This window comes from Acanthisitta chloris, unplaced genomic scaffold, assembly GCF_000695815.1.
Source record: "Acanthisitta chloris isolate BGI_N310 unplaced genomic scaffold, ASM69581v1 scaffold23816, whole genome shotgun sequence".
Lineage (NCBI taxonomy): Eukaryota > Metazoa > Chordata > Aves > Passeriformes > Acanthisittidae > Acanthisitta > Acanthisitta chloris.
In genome coordinates, this window is record NW_008677904.1 from 1 (window position 1) to 23,779 (window position 23,779).

Consider the following 23,779-nt stretch of genomic DNA (forward strand, 5'->3'; position numbering starts at 1 on the left):
TGCTCTGCGCTCCGCCCGGCTCGGCCCAGCTCAGCGCGCGGACAGCCCCGCACTGCCCCAGCCCGTGCCGGGCGCTCTCCCGTTTGCTCCTTGTAGCTGGCAAGTCCTCAGGTCACGTTTTAAATCTTCTTCTCCGCAGTCCCCGAGCCGGGATTAGAGCGTTAAGAGACACACCCAATACCAAGAGGCTTGAAAAAAGTTTAATGAGCTAGTAACACTGAACAGCACGGACTAATCTAAAAACTGTTCCCACATCCTACTTAAAATATTTACAATTTTGTTACCTGTATATACATTGTCAGCTTTGTCCCTTATAGTCTATTTATAGATGAGTTCCTTAGGAATTATACCTGTTATATTTGGAAGATGAACAGCACAGTATTAGTGTAGTAGCCATTGCTGGGAGTACTCCCTGTACTAGATGAGCTGTCAACAGCCTGAGGCAATGTGTACACGAATCAATGCACAATGCAAACTTCTCTGCCTTTGCAACATCTGGATGTGCAAGGTAGCAGGCAGTATACTATTACACTGTGCAATTCACTCAGAGAAAAACCAACCCAAACAAACCACACACCTCTGTGCTGCAGTACAGGGCATCTGTAACCACAGAGACAGTGACCTGTGGTCCTTACCCCAATCTGCTCTTCCAAACATACCATTCACCCCAGACTCTGCTGCTCCACTGAAGGCCTACGAACCCGTATAAAGCCACAATCCCACTGTGAAAAGCAATTCATCAAGTAAAGTCGAATTTTACAACATCCTGAAATCACACAACAGAACAGCACCTCTTGGAAAAGTTTCATGGTTCAAGTAAGAGAGACAAATCAATACAACTAATAAAACTGGACTCATAGCTCTAACTTTTAGGTCCAGTTAGCAGAACGAGATCCTTTTCACGCATTCCTTTATTGGGGATACCTTCCCTTTATTTTCTGAAGCAAAACTTTTTATTTGTATCAAAGTGGGGCAGTATTACCTTTCATTGCTATTTTATGCACTTTCTGAACTTCCTTCTGCTACTTCATTTCCCCTTTCTGGAAAGAAACCCAAGAAGTTCTCTGAAAGTATTTCTGCCAAAGAAATTGCAGAGTCAGCCACCAAGCTCAAAACAATTTAAGTACACTGGATAGGAAAGTCACAGACAAACAGATAAACCTGAGAATGCAAGTGAAAAAGTACTGGGCGAGTAGTGTCAGACCAATCCAATACTTAGTGGTTTTACATGATGAATTGAGAAAAAACCTAATTAAATTAATCTAATTTACTAGAAAATATTAAGCTTACAGATGATACAATGTCTGCATAATTTTAGAAAAATCATTGATTTCATGGTTTATTTTACAATAATTGGATTAGTCTACAAGTTAAGGCAAACATACTAATGCATCTGCTTTTCTTTTTAAATCATAGTTATAAAGGTTACACAAAGTTCTCCAAAATTTCTAAGAAATGTTCACAATTGAAAAAAAAGATAAGTTTCTTGATATCAGTACATGGAGAAAAAAAACTAAGACAGTGTATACAATGCCATTATAGTAACAATATTCAAATATCTAATGGTAATATTTAGTCCATTTGAATAATGTGCTTCAAATGGTGAACTTCAGAAATTACTTACAAAGGTAAATAAGATTGCAGCCGTATCATAGTATTCATAACATGAACATTATTATATTGGCTATTTTCACAAAACCCGAGCATTTGGTTTCTGAACAATGAAAGCATATAATGATTAAATAAACATGAATATGTATGTATAACAAGTATGCTGTTCATATAGGCTGGAGCTACTTTCCAGGTGTGTGTTTTATTCTTTTGAAAGAAGAAGCTTGCTTATGTGCACTTTGTCAAATGTTTTCTCCAGGGAACTGTAAATGCCTATTTGAAGTCATGGAAACAAAATCCAGAGGAGGGCAGCCCTTGTCAGTGGGAGGACAGAGCGGAGCTTATGTGTCACCGTTTAGCACTGCCAGGCAGCTCTGCAGAAGCTGTAAGTTACCCTGCAAAGATAAAGAAAAATGTGACCACGTTTCCCTTCTTTCTCTTACGCTTGTGACAGAATGATACTTTGCAAATATCAGGGACAACACTAAAGGAGAACAGACAGGTATTAAAAGCTTGTGGAAAAATATTTGTGCAAGTTAACTTTTACCTTAAGAGCGCTTTGGAATGCTGGAATATTGCGTCATATAACTGAAGAGAGCCAACTTGAGATCAAGAATATGCACTTCAGTACCCTTTTCATGTTTCTGCCTAAAGATCTAGTCTGGCCACAAAAACTATTCACTGCAGAACACTCTTAGCAATGAAGTTCACAGTTGCAATGTTTTAAATTTTTTAGCTAGCATTACCATTACTTTGTCACAAAAGCATATATATTCATATGTCACACTCAATACTGAATTCACCGGGAGTATTAAACAATTCATAGCACTCAGGATCTCCTCACTCACAACAGCCATCTGAGCTCACAGCTTTGTTCAAGGCCAGGCCTTGTTTGAAAGGCAGCAGACTGATTTACATGCTTAGCCAGGTGATTTAGCCAGCAAAGTTGAGTTTAGCCATTACAGCTGAAGCTACAGAAGTGATTATCAGAACGTTAATTCCTCTTTATCTCTAGTCAAGCTCTGTCCTTCTTTCCAAACACAGTTTTTAATCTTATTTAAAAGCATTCTGACTCCACCATAAAAACATACAGGCTGACTTTCAGGTATCTGAATGAACTTATAGAACTGTGAATTAAGCAAATGTCATTGACAAGCCAAGATTTACTCTGCAGAAAAAAACCACCAAAACAACCTGGTATTCGCAATATTCACATTGGTTTGTGCATTCATTTATGCTTAGATCACTTTGAACTACTAGCTATTCACTACAAGCAAAATAGCTGTACCAGGTTTGTTTCCAAATCTGAAATCTCTGCATAAGAAAAAAATGTTAGCCTGTTGACAGTGGTAAGAGTAATTCCTATCCGGTTAGGATAAAATGCAGGAACAGTGCAGTCTGAATGCCTAGTTATGAACATGGGAGAAACTGCTTACTTCTAAAAAAGTTTTTGGATGCAAAAAGAAACATGTAAAGAAAACTTCAGACAGACAAAAGCATGTAAGTAGCTGTGATTCGCATGCCTTTCATAAACCGTCCACAGAAGTATAAAGAATTTGTAATTACTTTTTCAGCTGAAAGCATTCCAAGTGACCTGTGGTAGATAAGCAGAAGGACACTCATCCCTCAGCCCCAAAAGGTAAGAAATCATAATTCGATCCCCCATTAAGGTTCTTATAATCCAGATTAAGCAATTAACTAATTTAAAGGCTTCAGAGCAGAAGATTTCCAGTTATGCCTACTGAATCCTTATCTGTCTTATCCAGTGCACTCTTATCCAGAAGGCAGCATTTTCAGTTACAGCTTCAACAACTTTTTTTACGCTTTTATGCCTATACCGGCAGACAACAGTCACAAGCTATTTTTTAGAAGGCTTCTAATTCCATGACATGAACAAGTTCTATACAGACGAGACACACTGGGACTTGCTGGCCCATCTTTGTGCTGTACAAGATCCATAAACTAAGGTCTCTGTTACTGAACAGCTGCTATTGGCTGTAATGAACTAATGAATGAAAAGGAATACTTCAGTCTGAAGTCTTCAATCTTCAGTCTGAACTATACCTGTAGACTGCACATGTTACCTACAACAAAAGTGTGACAGTAATCTTTTAACCATCTTCTTGCAGGAGCAGGAGATGCATTTACAATTCACAGGCCACTACGTAGCACTCGGAAAAAAAAAAAAAAAAAAAAGGCACTACCAAGACATCTGTGCTGGTTTTGGCTGGGATAGAGTACATTTTCTTCATAGTGGCTAATATGGGTGTGTTTTGGATTTGTCCTGAAAACAGTGTTGATAATACAGAGATGATGATGTTATTGCTGAGCAGATCTTACTCAGCCTTTTCTGTTTCTCATACTGCCACGCTGGCAAGGGGGCTAGGGCTGCATGGGAAGCTGGAAGGGGACACAACTAAGACACCTAACCCCAAGCGACCAAAGGGACATTCCACACCATATGACATCACGCTCAGCAGATAAAGTGGAGGGAATGAGGAGGAAGGGGGTGACATTTGGAGTAATGGCATTTGTCTTCCCAAGTAAGCATTGTGTGTGATGGAGCCCTGCTTTTCTGAGAATGGCTGAACACCTGCCTGCCCATGGGAAGCAGTTAACTAATTCCTTGTTTTACTTAACTTTCTTTCCCTTGTCTGATTATGAACATGGGAAAATCGGTGGATTTTCTGTATTTTGAGATTGAAATGGGCTAATTAAACATATTCACCTCTTTCAAGCAGTGAGCCATCTTTTACACATCAGTCATTTCCAGACTCAGCCAGACAGCCTACTAAAATTTTCCAAATAGGCACTTCATTCATTTTCATTAGATTGAATTTACAAAGTTCACAAGAACCACCTTATTAAAATTGTAATAAATCAAGGACAATAGAGGCTGTGAGCCATTACTCTTTCTGGCTGCAGCATATGACATATCAGCACAGCTCGAGGAAGTCCTATACATTCAGATTCAGAGAAGTGTTTCTTGCCAGCTCAAACTCCTAAGCTGTAGATATTACAATTACTGGCAGAACCACAGTGACAGAAACACCCTTTTCAGGAAAGAAAGAATTACTGACAAAACATTTCATCAAATCTCTTAACACTGGATTTTGCTTACTTCCTTCTTCTGTCAGTTCCAAATAGACATCTGTTGCTAGTAACACAACAAATTCCTTTTCCAAAAATCCCACAGAGGCAAGAGCATATGTATCAATATTTGTGGACAAGCAGATTTACATTTTTCTTACTTTTTATTTGAAGAAAGTGGCTGTCTTAACTCAATTACAATTCATATGTCAAAAGACTCTAAATGTACAGCCAAGGGTATAAATGCTCTAAGTATATGATTACAACCTTAGCAGTTTCATCAGCTATCAAGCCTCCCTTCTTGAACATGAAGTCCAACACAACACCACCTCAAAATCCAACTGTTTAAGATACTGAACAGTACACTAAATGCAGTTTTTGCACTAAAATGGCCAAACAGTTAGGTCTTACATTAGCTACAGCTGCATGAAGAAACACAAGAGCTAGCAAAACAGAAGCTAAGCACTACCTAGGGATATCATCAGCCAGAACGCCATAGAAAAGGAAACACCAGTTTAGTGTAGGTCAGAGACCAAGGAGAATCTAAAGCTGCAGTTTGGCAGTTATTCTAAGTAAATCTAGAGTATATGCTGCTGCTAAGAAGGCAGCTCTTACACTGCCGACCTTCCCAACCAAAACTGTGTGTTTTGATACCAGAGATGCAGTGAAAACAAGGGTGAAAGTAAAGCACAGAAAACCCCAGAGCAACTTTAAGCTCCTCCTTGCTGTGCAGCTGCACACATAATACTGCCAACATAAGGGAAAGGAACAGCCATGCATCATCATCATTCCTGGCAGCAGTCTGCACTTGCATCAACATAAAGTAATCTCAACCAACACTCTGATTTTTAGCTTTCTCAAAAGGCTTGTGTTGCAATCCAGAAAGGCTAAGAGGATATTAGCAGATTAAAAGAAGTATTTTATAGGGAAGTAGTATAAACATAACTGTGCAGACAGGGTGCACTTAGTAGTAGTATATACAATATCTGCTCTACTAAAAGCTTGATTTCCCAATCATCTCCAGTGTTTTCAAGCTACACAGCAAGATACAGCTCACAAAGTGCAAGCCATGCCTCAGAGCTTTATCTCAGTGCTTTGGTCATTCTCAGTTCTTCAGTGCAGCAATCTGTTTTGGGACTTGTGTTTTCCTTTCTGCACAGAGCAAAAAATTTACAGTAAGTCATGCAGCAGCTTTCATTGTGGCCACTCCATGGAGTTCAAGCACCCATTGCTACATCATATTTCACCTCCACATTTTCTGTGCCAGGCAACTCCAAGTCCAGAAGACACATGGATAGACAAATTCAGACAAAGATGTATCTGCTTGACACCTAGTCTGGAGGTACTTGTTGCAGAAAAAACCAAACCAAACCACAACAGAAAACTTCCAGCAAAAGCTTGCAACAGTGTTATTTGTTGTTCCCAGACCCCCTCCCCACTTATCGTTTTTGCTGGAAAAAACACTTAAGACCTGGATAACAAGTCCTGTTGGAAAGTTTGTGAGTGCTGTGCTCCACATGCTATTGACCAAGCAATTGACATTTTGGTGCTGCCAGAACTTCAGCTGTCTGCCTCCCATAGCTGCAAAAGCACGAAAGACAGGGACTGCCACAGGATCAGAGCATTTTGTCCAGAACCTTAAAGCAAGGAGCTTTTAATCTGACTCAATTAATTCATTGCCTACATGAAAAAATGTAGCCTTCTTTTTATCTTTTACCAGCCCTCTTTTGGCTGTACTGCAAGAGGAACTCACTTTAACCCAGCCACAAACAGGCCTCCCCCAGCATCCCTGAAATGGGAGCACTGTTCTGATTTGCATTGCATTCATGTTCCCCTAACATTATTCTTCACACATCAGGGCACAATGCTATCTTATAAAAAAAACAAAACACCACAAAGTCTTTTAATTTTTTTTCCTTCCTTTTATAGAACTACCTCAGAGAGTGTCCACCAAACCATTTCACCCCTCAATACTCTATACAGACTAATGGAAACCTATCCAAAAGACTGTTCTCAAATATGCTGATTATAGCATTAATAGGAACACTTCCCATTATATAATATTGAAAAATATGACCTATTGCACTTGTAAAATCTGTAATAATCTAACTCAGAATCCATAGAAAGAACACCACAGTAACCAAACCAATCCATCCATAACAGCTTAACTTGTTTTAAGTATGAAACACAGGCTTTGAAAAAGAGAACTTTCAAACCTAGTATCTTTTCATTCAACAGGTCACCATACTTGTTAACATTTCAAGAATTGTCACCCCTAGTTATATGACCTTTAATATTGTAGAGCTTTAAATATTCAAAACTGTCTAGTGCATGTTGTGCTCCATGATGATGCAGGTGAAAAGGGCCAGCAAAAAAAATTCACCTTCAGAAACAACTACAATTCAAAGCTTCTATTACAGCTTTATATATTCATCAGTAAATTTATTAAGACAAGGTAAGTCACAGACTGAGACACTATCTGAAGAACTTTAGCTGTGGTGACAACAGCAAAAAAAATAAAGTAAGTTGAAAGCTACAAAATTTAAGCATCTTCCCCCTGCCTTCTGCTGTTATTAGCTGTCAGAATTCAAAAGAATATTGCTACATGATTGTGACTTGCATAGTTTAACAGAAGTGATTCTTTCAGGATACTTTAGAAGACTGAGACATTGTTTAAGCATTCTGCTGCAAGGCATGCAGGGACTTCAGCAAGGGTCAGTTACAAGAGATGATGAAGAGTCAGCGACTGAAGCAGGACAGAAGCACTGTGGATTCATTTCCTTATTAAAGCATGATATGGAAAATCAATAAAAACTGTTGCAAATATAACTGTTAGTAGGACTACTTAAAGGAAGCACTGTTCATCTGAAAAACTAGTAAAGTGTTCCACACCTTACTGATTGCTTTACCAGCTAAATAGCCCATTAAGATGAACTTACACCTACAAAGACTCAAAAAAAGGCAAGAAAAAAAGAAAAAAAAGTCCAAACAATCAGTGTCATCACTACTGAAAAGAGTGTAAAGCAGCAACTAATCTTAGTTAGCCTTAGGACTTAACTAGTCCTTTCAACAGATATATTCTGAGGTAATTCACAGCTAGGTAACCAATGCAGTTTCAGATTTGTGAGAAGAATGAGAAATAATAAACAGATGATTTTTAGAAGAAAGCTGCCTCCTGGTATAGGACTGTTCAAGCAAAAGTGCTGTACTTGTCTATGAAATCAGAGCAGCTAACCCGTTTTAAACAAAAGATCAATTTCATATAGATTAAAAGAATCAAATACATTGTGAAATTTAAGGACAGTGTAGGCTCCTTAAAAATCTTTTCCTACAAAAATTTGCTTTCCTGAAAAAATAAAAACATAAATCTATCTGCAACATTCGTCTTTTGTTAACACTTTAAAGATAAAAAGGTTCAAAAAGCATACTCACCACACTGATCTCACTTCAGACAGGCCTGTGTGATCTCATGCTTAATAGTTAACCTATCCTATACATCAAATCCCAACATCTGGATAACAGGAGAAACTGCTTCCTATCTCATAGTAAAATGGTGAGATGAAGTTTTAAAAATAGGCAGGTTTTCAAACTGCAGCTATAAATATCAAACAACTAAAGAAAACTGAAGCCAAAATTGTCTTTAAGGAGATGAGTTTTCCAAAGGCACCTCAAGCATACCAACCTCTCAAAGATTCTTTAATAACAAGCAAAAAAAGTATAGGTAAAGTAAGTTCACCTTTCTGGATGATGCTTAACTCTGAATTCCTTGAATGTGACGTATCACACAACAGATGTAGCCATTTTGGTTAATCAATCAGTTGAAATATAAGCCAAAAAGGATCACAATTACCTTAGCATGTTTTAATTCCAGTTCTGCTAGTTCCACCAGATTTTTTCTGAATGCTGCAACTCTTCTTGTCTTAAAGTCTATCAGTTCTATAGAAAATAAACATGATTCATTAACAAGATCCTTGCTAGTGGCCTCAGCTGTTAACAGACTTTCCTTCAGGATGGAAGAAGTAAAGGATGACAGAAGGCAAAAAGAAAAAAATAGAGTTTAATCTCAGAGCATTCTGGGCTCAAAAAACCTGCTGCAGTGTTGGATGAAAGCAAACCAACACTGCAGTTCCTCATCTCTAGGTAACCTTTCATGGACACAAAGCTCTTTTGAAAAAAGCCTGCAATGTGGATGCTTTTAGCATTTAATTCTCTTACTCCGTGTGTACTGTTCTTTCAAAGCCAATACGTGAAAGTCTTTAGGGAATATACTAAGCTAAAACTAGTATGAACAACAGTATGTTTTCTGCATATACTTCTGTGGCTAACAGGGATCACTCATTCTCCACTATCTCATTTACAGGAATCATTAACCAGACTTACAGGCTCAAACAACATTTAGATGATAAGAACAGAAAAGCATAGTGTTTAAACCTTGAACAAACCTGCCCCAAATGTCAAGTCAGATGACTACTAACCAACAGCTTTAGCCTAAAAAAAAGACTAAGTTTCCAGAAAAGAGCAACATGTAAACAATGCTCCTTTTCTCTGTTAGCTCTGTAATTCAGTGAAATCTGATTTCATTATTTCTCCCTTCTCCAATGTAGTATGGTATCTGTGACAGACTGGTGCCTTCACAGAAAAATGAATAAAGCCAAAAGGGGAATTTCAACAACACTTTAAAAGATCTGTTTGCCATTACTGCTAGCAATTATCATTTTGTATCCTAGCTTATGCAGATGAAAAAGAGAGCTGAACAAATAATCTGCACTTAAGACTTTGCTCTGCCAAATGGAGCTATGAGGAGACAAAGACAAATGTAATTTGAACTTTCTTAAGTAACTAAATATCTGATTAAAAGATAATAGTCCTGCTTAGGAAACAGTACAAAAATCTGTTCTCACTAATAACATCCTAAAATCTGTTAATTTTAAAGTAGTAACACAGGATCAAGGACCACACAAATACCTTGTTTTGCCGATTCAGAAATTTTCTCAAATTTCTGACAGCATATTTGCTGAGTAGTTTCAGCCTGCAGCACATCTTTATTTTTCGCTCTTGCTTTATCCAATGCCTTATTAGCATTTTCATAATCCACTAGTGACCTAGATCTTCTATATAGGAGATCCTGTAAAAAAAAGCATAAAGGTTGTATAGAGTTTTTAATACTCCACCTGAGGATTTTATTATATACACCAAGTAATTATAAAAAAAAATCCAGTTAATTTTAGTTTTTCTTGTGAATTGCAGTTTTTACTAAATTATTTGCATTCACTTTACTTCATCCTGCGACTCACAGTAATGTCCACACTGGATCAGACCCACAACATAATACTGTTTGGTCTGTATCTTGTCTGGCAGAAGCTGGCAACAGATGGCTTAAATGAAGCTCCAAAAAGCCTAAGAAGTGACAATCATGGGAAATTTCACAACTTCTTAGATTAGAAACAAACTATATTTAGATTATGTATTTGAAATACACACAGGGCCCAAGAAGAAGCAGTAACATTTTTTTCTGTGCAACAGTTATTGCTATGATCTTATAACTTCAGACATTTTCTGTCAAATGCTTCCTCATCGTAAGGAAGAATTTGCTCTTCTTGCATCAAACAACAATAAGAATTAAATTTTATGTAGGCATGGAAGATAAAATTTGGCCCATGTGTTTTCATATCAGCAGCTGTGGATCATATGGAGTATCCAATTTTATTTTAAAAATAGAATTGTTTGCAGTCTACGAGCAGAAAACACATTGCAAACACAAACAATTCACCAACAGCTCTTCCACTGTTATTTCATTATACTGCATGATCTGGCCTTGACAAATAGCTCACACAGTTCCAGTCAGTGCCAGAGTCAGCAGCTGCATTGTAACTCCTCATACACAACAAAGGATACAGGTTTTACAGTTAAGAGAGAAGTTTCCCCTAGAGGTGACATCATTTTTACCTATCTATACCATGTGTTTCTCAGGATGATCCCTTATCTCTCTCTTTTTTATTTTCTTGTTAAAGAAACACTCGTTGCTTCTCTAACAAAGTAACTTGGTTGGTTTTTTGTTAAAGAAACACTATTTCACTGAAGAAAACCCCATAAATTCACCTTAGCAGCTTGAGATTCCCTAAGGTAATATTTCAGAAGATCAGAAAGTTTAAGATCTTCATCAGCAGATACCCGAGCCTCTATTTTCTGAAAAAAAAAAATAAACAAACAAAAACACCACCACAAAACAAACAAACAAACAAAAAAGAACAGTAAGTAAAATCATCAATTTAAAAACATCTAGACTTTGGGTATTCACTTGTATGATATAAATCCAGTGCAAAACACACAGTCTGTGACAGACTATCTTTTTCAAAAACTAAGATTAGGCATTAATGACAGACTAAAGATGCAAAATGAGAAGCAGTATTAGGACTTTGTATTAAAATGTAAGCAATAACCTACTGTGCAGGCAATAACTGACAACTGGCTTTCTATTTTAAATGCTACTTTTTTTCCAAATATCAGTTTTATGTATCATAGACTAGAAAAACTGCAGAGACACAAAAACTTGTACAAAGAGTTGAACAAGAAGTTTTATGTTGCTGTTGAGACCAAAGGAAAACAAATTTTTATGGCACCTTTGCAGGCTAATTGTAAAACTGTAAATGGTCTTAAAGTCCAATAAAATTATTTGCTTGTATTAAAGCAGACATTTCTGTGGACTTATAAACACAGTCTGCAAATGCATTTTTAAAAAAAAAATAAAGGCAACATTTTGAGTCAAAACAAGTAATTATCTTAATGTTCTTTAAAAGACATATTTATGCAGATGAAATTGTCTGTTCAGAAAATGCACACATTATTCGTCTGCAAGTTTTCGTGAGACATGCCATGCATCTTCCCTCTACCAAGCCAAACTAGTAAGGCAAAACAGAGAAGGTATTTGAAAAATCTGGTTAGAAGCATCAGCAGCAGTATTTCTGAGTCAAATAATTGCAGAAACAGATCTTGGCTCCAGGAAAAAGCAGCATGACTGCCATTTTTTGGATTAAGGATTACATTTCTTCATTTCTTTTATCCATAACAAATTCTGTGACACCCAGTAACAAGTATAGAAGATCTCTAAGCTTTTAAAGACACAGCAACTTTATTAGTGTATTACATAGAAGACAGAAGACTGTCAGAAACATTTAGTAGACTGAAGACTCCTAAGGATCAATCATTTTACAAAACAGATGAACTGAAATCTTATGCTCTCTCATTCTGTACCACATATTGCTTAAATGCCTCATAAAAAAAAATCCATAAAACATACAAAGACGATGTCTGTTTCGTAGTACATACCCTTGTTTTGTCAAATAACTCTGACACCTTCAGAAAAAACCTGTACAAAGAAAACAGCTTATATTGCAGCATTTATTTGAACAATCTAATTACTTTCTAGAGCTCACAATATAGTCTGCATCTGGCAATACAGACTGCAAAGGCATTGTAATTCACAGAGCTCAGACAACATACTACTTTCAACTTGTAGCACTTCAAACATCTGGTAACCGTGCAACTTAAGAAAAGGCAAAGGACAAACAAAGCATAACAGATGGATGGTTTTTAGTAAAGAGTAATGGCACAGCTCCTCGAGGATTCTTCATGCTTCTGTGAATTAAACCCCAACACTGGCAGCCTGGTTAAATGTCTCATACTATCACCAAGTGTCGCTCAAGTATCACTCAAGCTTGAATGTACTTCTCTTCACACAGTAAACACGATCCATGCCCTACTCGGAATTTAGGAAGGCTGAGCAACAATGTGGCACATCTTCATCACAAGAGACAATACAAGACTTTAGTCTAGCAGCAGACTGAATTAGTCCTCTGACAGAAGACAGATGCAATTTCTGAGAGACCCAACAGACTACATCAAATATCAATACTATATCAAAATAACCGATGTGTAAGCCATCACCACATTTGGAAGTGAATCACTGTAATTCAGGTAAATTAATAAGCTAACTTTCATCTCCTACCTGTCGTCACACTGACACTAACATCACACTAACTACATGTCCCTGTTAACCATCATTGACATCTCTGAGCTACTTAACTAGGTTTTACTTTCAGATACACCAAACTTCAAGTAAATCACTGAAAGATTAAAGAGCAAACGTGTACAGAGAGACTCTCTTGCTTTTTCAAAGTTCTGGAAATCTCTGTGGATTCCTTTCTTTTCCTAAAGGCAGTAAACTTGCCAGAACAGCAAAAATATTTCTCAAGATGTTGGTACAGGGAACACTCAAAAAAATCCATATACTCAGACTGAGAGCTGTGCCTGCTGCACATATCAAAGCATGTATAACATTTTTTTTAAAAATGGTGAAAGAATTGGGGATTTGTCTTATTCTGTGAGGAGCTTTCCATCTCAACTGTGTAGTCTTCTACAAACTGCAGATAACAGATTTATTTTTTTTACAGACAAATATTAAAGCAAAATTACTAAAAGCAGCCTGTTACAGAAATGGAATACTAGAGAAGAAAATCTCTTAACGTGATATAGCTGGAATAAATTCTGGTTTTCTCATAACAAGAGCTCCCAACCTCAGCAGGTCACCATTAAGACTGCTACTTAGCAAATTACCCCAAAAGTTATTAACGATATCTTACTTGCATATATCTGTGGAGTCCTGTGTTCCTAATGCATATAATGAAGAACCAATTCTATTATAGTCATCCGCCACATCTAGAAAAACAAACAAGCACTTGTTTTACTATCTCGTTCCTCCTCTTTCTGAAAATTTTTTGTTTTAACAGATTAAACTTCCACCTAATTCATTACTCCATACATATATGTGCCGTTGGTTACAGAGAAGAATAGTATGAGGAAGCTATTAACCTTCCCTTCTATTCCTCCCATTTAAACATAAAAATAGATTTTCTGCTGGAAATATGCAGTGTCTTGGCAAGCCCTGCAGCTCTCTATCAATCAAAAGTCATCCATAAACTACACTGCCCATTTCCCAAGAAAGCTTCCCAAGTTCCAGCTCTACTCCTCTAGCCAGGATTTCATAAAGTGTCATTTGTCCCAAATCGCAGTTTGGTAAAAGTTGTCAATAAACATACTATGTCATTTAAGTCTGAAAACCAGTGAAGCTTTGTCACGAGTTTGATCGATCGTTTCCCATCAGATTCTCTACAACCTCATTTCAAACAATTTTCCTGGTTCTACAACCAACATAAAAGGTTTTCTCACTATGTAAACGGTGTTTGGCATTACCTACCATGAATGAAGTTGTTTTCATTTCAAGAAAGCAAACAAAACCACCAGAAACCACTTCAGGTGGAACAGAATGAAGACACAGGGTCCGTTAGTAGTTCATTAAGCCATAACTGACTCTCCCCATCTCCTAGCATAGATACTGAAGCTACAAAAGACTTCGTCTTCATGCAACAGCAAGAGAAGCACCTGAAGAGCTCAGTAAATTCTTGGTTTAATGTCTCATTCAATATCCACTTTAGAGCTCTTATCAACAGAGATTGATAGAAGGTTTGCAACCTGGTTTTGTGTGAATTGTATTACTGTAGACAGCAAAGACAGAATCTGTAAATCAGACACAAACTTCAAGAAAGTAGACAGAATCCAGGCACAGAAACTTAAAATCAAGGGCAGCATTAAGTCAGATTTTTTCTGAGCTTCTCAGAACACAGTAATCCTAAACCAAACACAATAGTCCTAACTCAAAGATTTTTTCATTTTCTCCAATAAATGTACTGCACTTGAGAAGATTATCTAGAGCTTCCAGAAATGGCATTAGCTAGCACTCAGCTCAGGAAGGCAACTCAACAGCTAAGGGGAAAATCTTGCCTCAGAAAGAAAAGGGGTTGTGCAAACCAAGCTACTGAAGGTACATATTCCAGTCTCCACTCAAAGGATGAAAAAAGGAAAGCCAATCTAGAACAGACCAAATAGGAGTTTGCTACTAGCAGAGATAACTTTGCTAGCAAGGTAATGCAAAGCCTAGTGTGCCAAGAAATTGCACTCTGATGAATGCAACCTCATCCACTCAGGAACAGCTTCACTAGGAGCAAAACCACACATACTGCTGCATTACCCACCTCTACACCTGACTTCAAAAAGTATCAATACATAGAGCTTGTTTCCCTTCAAACAGATAGCATGAACAATCAAAATAACTTCAGTGTGACACCAGGCTGTTGTCACTCCAACTAGTCTACTACGGCAAAGGCTAAACTTTGAAAGTCAGATTAAATTTCTTTAGACTACCTGTAGGGTATACTTAGAGAAAATCATTCACTTTTTGCATGCAAAAAACAAAGTTAAAATTACTTTGCTTCACAAACAACTTCTGTATTCTTTAACTAGTACTATTTTCACCCTAGAAAAAGAACTCACTTTTATGTGATCTTGTCATTTTATCAGATTTGGCAGAGGCATCTTTGACTCGGTTGTGATACTCTACAAGGAATGTTCTTTCATGTTCAAAGAAGTCATCCACATCCTATTAAAAAAAAACCCCAAAGCAGAGCAGAGTAAATTTTCACATTCTGCTGTTGCTGTGACATGAAATACAATCTATTTTTCTTGCCTAGAACACCACTTATGCAAGCTGATTTATTCTTCACTTATATCATGATCTGAAGTTTTATTAAGAATTGAAGAATAACTAAGAATTTGTATCAAGCATCTTAAAGGTCTAGGTAACAAATGTGAATGAAATAATTCCACTACTAACTACCAAAGGGTGACAGAAAAATAGAATACATGTCAAGTACTTAATAAAAGGACACATACCTAGAAAAAGGGGAGAGGGGAAGAAAGTCACCCAGTTGCTGTGGTCACAGCAGAGATGACATGCACTCCTAGCTCAGAACACTCAACTTGATGACAGATTTCAATTTGGTAAATGTAGGTAAAATTTACTATTTTCTGTATTACAATTTGAAATATTTGGTTCGTATTTGTGTTTTTAAACCCTCTAAAATAATACAGATGCTCAATAGCATGGAATAGCCTACAACAGCACTTTCAAAGCTCAAGATTTTACAACTAGAAACTTCTGTAATTTGCTACCAAATGCAAAGTTACCACTAGAAAGAAAGGAGATAAAAAATCATCCTCTGCAGAACTTATGCTTGTTATAAAATCAATCATAAAGCTTTTGGAAAAATTAAAATGAAATCGAATTTTCATTATAAATTTTTTTTTTTTGTCTCAGTTACATTCTTGCATCTTCTGGGAAACCTTTACTGATGCTCTTAGCTTTGAAACAGTAGAAGGATTTTACAAGGCTGGTAAAATTCATGATGTGTTAGTAACTTCTGAACAGAAGCAGTTGTCAAACCTAGTTCTCCTTCCCACTACATTAAATGGCAGCCCAGAACAAAAAAACCCCCAGATTATCAATTATCTATGGATTAAAGAAAAGCTTAATTTCATACAACAGAAAAGAGTACTGAACACCCTCCTTCACACAAGCAAGTTCTCAGTTATCTTCCACCCAGGCCACAGGTTTTTTCCCCACAGTCTGCCACTAGCTCTTAAGCTATATATCACTATAAAATCTCCTTTTTTGTAGCTAAATAAAATTCTGCTTCATTTAAAAAAGAGAAGAAAAATGTTAATACATTTTAATTCTTGAGGTGTAATCACCTTTACTCCTGAAACAATGACACCGTCTGCTGATTTAACCATATTTTTGAAGAAGTCTTCAAGTTTCTCTTTCTTATTTTTCCCACGAACACTCAACTGAAAAACAAATTCATTTATCAAGTTCATTCCTTTTCTGCAGGCAATAAAAGCTTTATAAAAAATTTAAACAGAACTATGTATCACAACTTGCTACACCTAAACCAGTTTTCCTGTTCTCTGCACTAATGGGGACAGGGCACCATGCATTCAGAATGACAGACTACCTCGTTTATTAGACTGCTCTTTATCATGTAAAACACTATACCAGGGGAAAAAAGAGATGGTCTACACCCCAGCACCTACAGGTAATACCAAATGTACAACGTGTACACCTCAGTTATCAATAATATTTATCATGCACAGTATAGCTGCTCAGTTAATGTAACCATGTCCACTCTTAAGTGTAGAATGGCAGATCTCTGACTTCCAGAGAATAATGCTGGTTTCAGACTCCTCAGACTCTTCCTGTCCATCTAAATTTGTTCAGTTGAGGTAAACTGAGTTCTTGAACCAATAAATATTTCTACATCAACCAGCAGAGGAACTTCTGGAACATATTTTGAATTAAGCAGGTATGCAGTCAAGCCAGTCTTCATAAAGATTTCTTCATTTACTGTTGATTCCTGCAATTTCAAAAAGCAACTAAAAACTGTCTGCAGAATACAAGCAACCACTAACTCCAACATCAAAGAGTTATGACCCCAAAAAGTTGTCTCCCTCAACTCAGTAAGTAACATGGATAGCCGCACTCGCCCAACACTTAGGAAAACATTAACCAAATTTTCACCTACATCATTAACAAAATTACTTCACTTATCAGAACATTTCATGAGAAATTCTCTCCGGTTTTGTTAGCAACAGAATTTAAACCACAGTTCCAAATCTTCAAAATTAGTGTTCTATCTTTGTTGAATCATTTTTCCCTGCAACAACGACCAACAAAATTTCAAAGAGTGGAGAAGTGTAATGTCATGTGACATCATCACCAAAAGCTCATCTTAATGCAAAATATACTGGATTTCCATTAATATTTTTGATGCTGAGGTTAGAGCACATAGTGCATTTGGTTCCCCAGGTGACACAAAATGAACTTCTACAGGCTAAATGGATTTCTAACTTTTCCAACACAAATATGTCTGGTATGAAGGAACTGATGTAATTTGCTCCAGGAGGTAATGCAGTCTTAATCAATTTTTCATCCTACCATAAAAGTACATCTTGATTTCTCTTGCCAGCAATTCAGTTTTTAATACTTACATCCTGATTATATTCCAAGAATACATGGAAATTTAAATCCTTTCTCAAAATAGGATGTGCGGCCACACGACACAAAAACACTTCATGCATTGCAACTGTCTTCTTGAATATTGCCAAATATTCACTGAAAACAAGAAATAAGACAGACATAAGAATTTCCTATGAAGCAATTAAGTTTGAGAGCCTAGTGAGCAGCTTAAGAGATCCTCAGTAAGGATACAAAATTGTAAGCTGATATAATAGAGTTTATCACTCCAATATTTGATATAGACATAATAGTATAATGTTAATACTAGGGGGAAATTTGAAGCCCAAATTTATTACAGAGAGACTTTTAATGAAGAGTCAACAAATACACTCTAATTTTTAAGGTTAGCTAACAGACACTGGTTTGCTGAAAGTGTAACCTCATTTAATTGTCCTTTCCCCAGCACCCCAAAAATCAAGAAACAGAGGTACAGACTACAGCCACTAGGCTTTATGTATTGATGTGCAAATTCCTTCCTCCCCATCTCCATCCCCTTGCCCCTTTGCACCCTCCTTACTTATTTAAATGTTCAAGTAGTTTTGTTAGCTGTTTAGATAGCCTTTTATTCCACATTAAAGCACCTAGCCTTTTTGAGCCAAAGCTTGCATTGATGTCTTGCTTCACAGTGGTTCTAAAAAGAAGTGCTGCATTTGGTAGGTACAGCCAAAAGATCACGTTTAACCATAACCATCAGACCATTGCCCAGTTCAGCCAACTCAACCTCAAAGCAATTACTCCTTTGTGAGTTAATTAAGAGGAAGGCATTCTTATCAAAATAAGTTTGCTAGAATTCACTTTGCTTTGCAAATTCAATGAATAGCTCATCTAAAAATGAGGAAAGGGCTCTTTTTCCCATTCTGAGGTCAAACAGTGAAATTATAATCAACACTTTTCCTTCCACTATGTGCAAGGAGGTTAAGATTTACATACCAGCAAACCAGCAGGGCCAGTGTTGGGAGATGTTTGATCTCAGTGAGAGTAGTAGTCATTCAGTGAAGACAAAAAAGGAGGATGCAGAGGATGGAGGTGGCAGTAGAAGAAACCCAAAGTTTTCTGTGTTATCCAACCCCTAACCAGACCACAAGAGAATCATGATCAGGGCCGCTGGAAAACCAGATTCTTTAAAATCTATAGTGTTTTGCTAATTTCCAGTTTTCTGCATATGAAGTGTATATCTACTCTGCTATAAGTTATGTTGTACATATCATTAATACAGAGCTTTTTAAGACATTTGCTCACAGCAGCTGGAGTTCGGAGACAAAGCAGCAGTTCTAAGAGTTCTATGTACTTTTCTTGCCAATTCAGAGCTCTTGATAGAAGGAGTCTAGAAGCAGCGTAAATATACACTTGAAAACTGAAACCAATGACAGGAAAAAGATCAAAGAAGTGAATGCATGATAAGGAAAATGGACGAAGCAAGGAGAAACTTCACTGTGTAACTCAATATGGAACAAGAAGCCTCAGAGAAGATATTTCAATATAAATTAAAATCACAGTCAGGGAAAATACTATTTTCAGGAAGTGTGTTCTCCTTGTTAAAAAAAAAAAAAAAAGTGTCAAAAAAAGTATTTTCTAGTAATCTTTGTATTTCCTTTGTATTTCCTGGGGAACAGAAGGTCGGCATCTACCTTTACAGTACCAACCACATGCAAAGCCCCTACCTCAATCACTGCATGTATAACCTTACATCTTGTTATGCTTATAAAATGTGGAACACCAGAACTAAAAAAGATAAAGGTTATTGCCTCCCTTTGCGGATGTTCTGTGAAGAAAAGGATCTAACTATTTCCTTTCTTATAAAAGAATGCTCAAGAACAAGCCGATATTTTTTTCCTGTTTTGTAAGATCTTCCATAAAATTATTTCTACAATTTTCCTAATGGCACTGATCATGATCACTAAGATAAACCCTGGTTATGCAGCAACTGGATTCTCAAGCCTGTATCTTACAGAGAACCATTACAGTGAAACTGGAAACATGGGACAGCAAACAGCATCAAAAGTTTCAGGATATAAATAAATGAAGTAGTAATCAAGTCTACATACGCCTCCAGTTCTTGTTTCATCTTGGTGAATTCCTCTTTAGTCATTGATCCTTCCCCTTCTCCAAGCTTCTGCAATTTCTCCCTCGAGGCATCAAAGTCAGGCCTGGGTGGTGCTGGCGGAATCTGGAATTGAATCCGATTTTTTTAATTCCTCATCTTCTCAAACATCCACTCAGTACAGGAGCTGTAGACTGCCTGCAGCTCTTTAAGATACATCTGTCTCTTTCATCATTCATTACAGCATTTCTGGATGAAGTCTCTCATTCCCGAGTTATACGTGCTGCCTTACTATACCAATTTTGGTCACACGTCCTTGAAGATTACTAAAATATTAGCTAATGGCTTGAGTTTAATTACATCAGAAACCAAATAATACCTAGCTTTTCCATGACAATGAATTAAAACATGGAATCATTATTTTCTAATTAGTTTTGGTTTAGCTTATATGGTAAGGATCATTTCTTGTTTAAAGAAAAAAAAAAAAGAATTCCACTATCGTTTTCACACCATCCATTTATAACTCCTCAAACTTTAAAGCAAGAAAACCATTCCCTATTGTTTGCATGCACTAGGTTATTTCTGGAAGCACTATTGACATTAAAGACACATCTGTTCAAATAAAAAAGCACACAGTAAACAAGTCTCTAGGTTAATCTTGTAATACAGTAACAGTGAAAGAGAAAACACCAGTCTAACTAATCCTGATTTGTTGTCAGTAAAGGGACACAAAACAAAGCTAAACTATGCTTAAATCTTAGTTCACTGATATTTGCCCATTACATTCACACATCACAAAAAAAGAAAAATTCACCACCTAGACACTCAGCTATCTGCAACTAATTATTACTGCACTGAAGGTCTAGCCACTTCAAATAGCTTTGCTGACTAAGAAAAGTCTATCATAGAATTGGTATGACACCTCACAGATCATATTCGTTACAATGTGCCCACTAATCAATTAGAAATATGTTTACCTTCTGAATCAGCAGACACCCCCCAAATACAAAATGAATACCTAACTTTCATGCCAAGATGACAAATATTCCTATCTGCAATTAACATATGAATAGTAGCACCCATTTTTGGTAGCAGTATCATTAAGGCAACTATTTTGAGACCTCTGTTCCTGGAGGCCTGAAATAAACTTCAAAACGTAAGTTATTAAGTTGTGCATTGAGGTTCTCTGATATTTGATACTGAGGTCCTACATGATATTTCCATTGTTTTTTCCCCTCTGTTTTACGGTAAAATGATTCTGATCTTTACAACAAAAACTGGAAAAGTCTAAGTACTTCACTCTGCCCTTCCAGCTAAAACAAAGGCAACATGAAACTTGTAACTAAGCTTGCAAAAACAGTATCACCAGGTAATACAGTTCAACTATCTCCCACACTTTTACCACGGTGGTCTAAAAATACTCTTGGAGACAGACTAAATTACTCATTCATTCCTTAGGAGTGTCATTCATGCCTTAGGAGTGAAAGGCAAGAAAGTATGATAACTACTGTAACTCTTCTTCAACCATTAATTTTGTGTAATTGCATAAAATTAATTATTAGCGCAGCTGATCTGATTTTAGAAGGAATGAACATCTGCGGTTTCCACTGCATTAAAAGTAGTCTCAAGCATTTCTGGTACAGCATATAAACCAAAAGAACACCAATACTTACGATATAGCCAGCATAGTCCTCATTCTCAACAAAAGAATCATGAAGCCAAATAAATTCTTCATGTTGCCGAACAACAGAAAATTCATTTTGTTTGAAATTTGGTAAGGAACTCTAGAAGGGGAAAAGGAGGTAGAATTATAGGGGACAAAAAAACCCTCAAACAACGAAAAACACACAACAAAATACAATGTTTTTTATTACTCTATGAGAAGCACCTTGAAGGAACAACAAAAATATCCCTATAAAAATAACTGAATCATCCAAGTAAGGATTTGACACAAAAAAAGTTAGTACAGAAGTAATTACTCTCATCTTAATTAGTGCTGTAATCAATTGGAATGGGTTGCCTAAAGAGGTCTTTGCCCTTGGAGACAAGCTTAATATCTTTATCAATTTAATCTTGGGAGTTCTGTTTAATATCTTTATCAATGCTCTGGACTAGGGGATTGAGTGCACCCTCAATCAGTTCGTAGATGACACCAAGTTGGGTGGAAGAGTTATGTCTTGCAGGGCAAGAAGGCTCTCCAGAGGGACCTGGACATGCTGGATCCAAGGGCTGAGAGCAGTTGTAGAGGTTCAGTAAGGCCAAGTGCCGGGTCACAACCACCCCATGCAGTGCTACAGGCTTGGGCAAGAGTGGCTGGAAAGCTGTCCAGCAGAAAATGACCTGGGGGTACAGGTCAACAGCTGCTGAACAAGAGCAAGCAGTGTGCCCAAGTGGCCAAGAAGGCCAGTGATACCCTGGTTTATATGAACAATAGTGTGGCCAGTGGGGCTGGAGAAGTGATTGTCCTGCACTAGTGAAGCCACGCCTTGAATCCTGCGTTCAGTTTTGGACCCCTCACTACAAGAAAGATATTGAGGTGTTGGAGCTTGTCCAGAGAAGAGCAACAAAGCTGGTGAAGGGTCTGGAGCACAAGTCCTGTGAGGAGTGGCTGAGGGAACTGGAGGTGTTTAGCCTGGAGAAAAGGAGGCTGGGGGGCAGGGGGGATTCTTATTGCTCTCTACAACTACCGGAAAGGAGGTTTTAGGGAGATAGGTATCTGTAACAGGTAACAAGTGACAGGACAAGAGGAAATGGTCTCAAGTTACACTAGGGGAGGTTTAGATTGGATATTAGGAAAAATTTCTTCACCAGAAGGATTGTCAAGCACTGGAGCAAGCTGCCCAGGGTAGTGGTTGAGTCACCACCCATGGAGGTATTTAAAAGACATAGATGTGGGACTTAGGGATTCAGCAGTGCTGGGTTAACAGTTGGACTCAATGATTTTAGAGGCCTTTTCCAACCAAAATGATTCTATGATTCTATATTCAAAACCCAAATGGACAAGTTCTGAGCAGTGTGCTCTGGTTTACCCTGAATTAATGCTGAGAGTGAAGGAGGAAATGGAACTAAATGACCTCCCGAGATTTTATTCAACTTCAATTATTGTCATTCTGCAATCAATAAACATTCAAATGAAATAAAAAAAATTTTTAAAAAGCCATAAACAACAGTAACTAAAAATGAGCCCCGGTTTTAATTCCATTATGAAATATGTCTTTCAGAATCTGAAACTACATTAAAATCTAATAAAAAATCTATACTGAAGAATATTCATTAGTACTAAGGATTCAACCTGCAAACAGGCTAATTAATAAGCATGAGAATGGCACAACAACACATCATGCAAAAAAATGAACATAACTTTTTTCTAAACAGTTTTTTAACCTCAACTTTCTAGCCACCTTTTTCTTAAGCACTGCAGCTACACAGTTTCTTAAACATGAGATAATTCTGCTCTGGATTGCGTAACACTTGGATTCAATAAACAGTTTAAGCAAACTTTCTCTTCTATATAATTAACAAAGTGTTCAGTGTACAAACCCAAACTTTTACCTTTGTATGGACAGTGAATTTCACTTTGTCCCTCTCACTGAGAGCATCTGAGATATCCACTTGCAGAGCAGCATCAGTCTGGAGATCTACATTTATTGCTCTAAGCTAAACAAAGAAAAATCTATTTAGCTTAAATAAAAAGAAAGTTAATTATATTTCCTTTATTCTTCCTTTGAGAAGAACCCTGATCCTGCAATGCTGACAATAGATTAAAAAAACCCAACATTAAAAGATTATTTCCAGCAGGAAAACAAATTCCAGTAGCACTCCTTATGGCATGAATGACCATACAAATGATTTCCTTTACAGTACCTTTCCTTAGTGCAATATTTTCATTTCTGCATACTGTTAACTTGCTAGCAATTGAAGTGGTCAAGGCAAACTACATTTACCGACAGCAGCAAGTTTGGTAGGCTTTTGTCTTCATTCTCCCCACTCCTCTGAACTGACAACCTGCTCTAAATGTACTTGTAAAGGTAATTATAAAGATACTAATATTTGGAAAGGTAATTTTAAGG

The 23,779-nt window shown here is 37.1% G+C and overlaps 1 protein-coding gene across 1 annotated transcript; it reads right to left on the bottom strand.

The window, feature by feature from the left end:
- Window positions 1-1,309: 1,309 nt before the first annotated feature.
- On the bottom strand, window positions 1,310-23,366 carry SNX6 (sorting nexin 6; the record flags this gene model as incomplete). Its single annotated transcript, XM_009076701.1, has 12 exons — window positions 1,310-2,006; window positions 8,552-8,637; window positions 9,667-9,826; window positions 10,801-10,887; window positions 12,028-12,067; window positions 13,341-13,416; window positions 15,088-15,193; window positions 16,345-16,440; window positions 17,641-17,764; window positions 19,714-19,835; window positions 21,383-21,493; window positions 23,262-23,366. Coding segments are annotated over 12 exons (1,167 nt in total), but the record flags the coding sequence as incomplete, so codon positions are not given.
- Window positions 23,367-23,779: the final 413 nt, after the last annotated feature.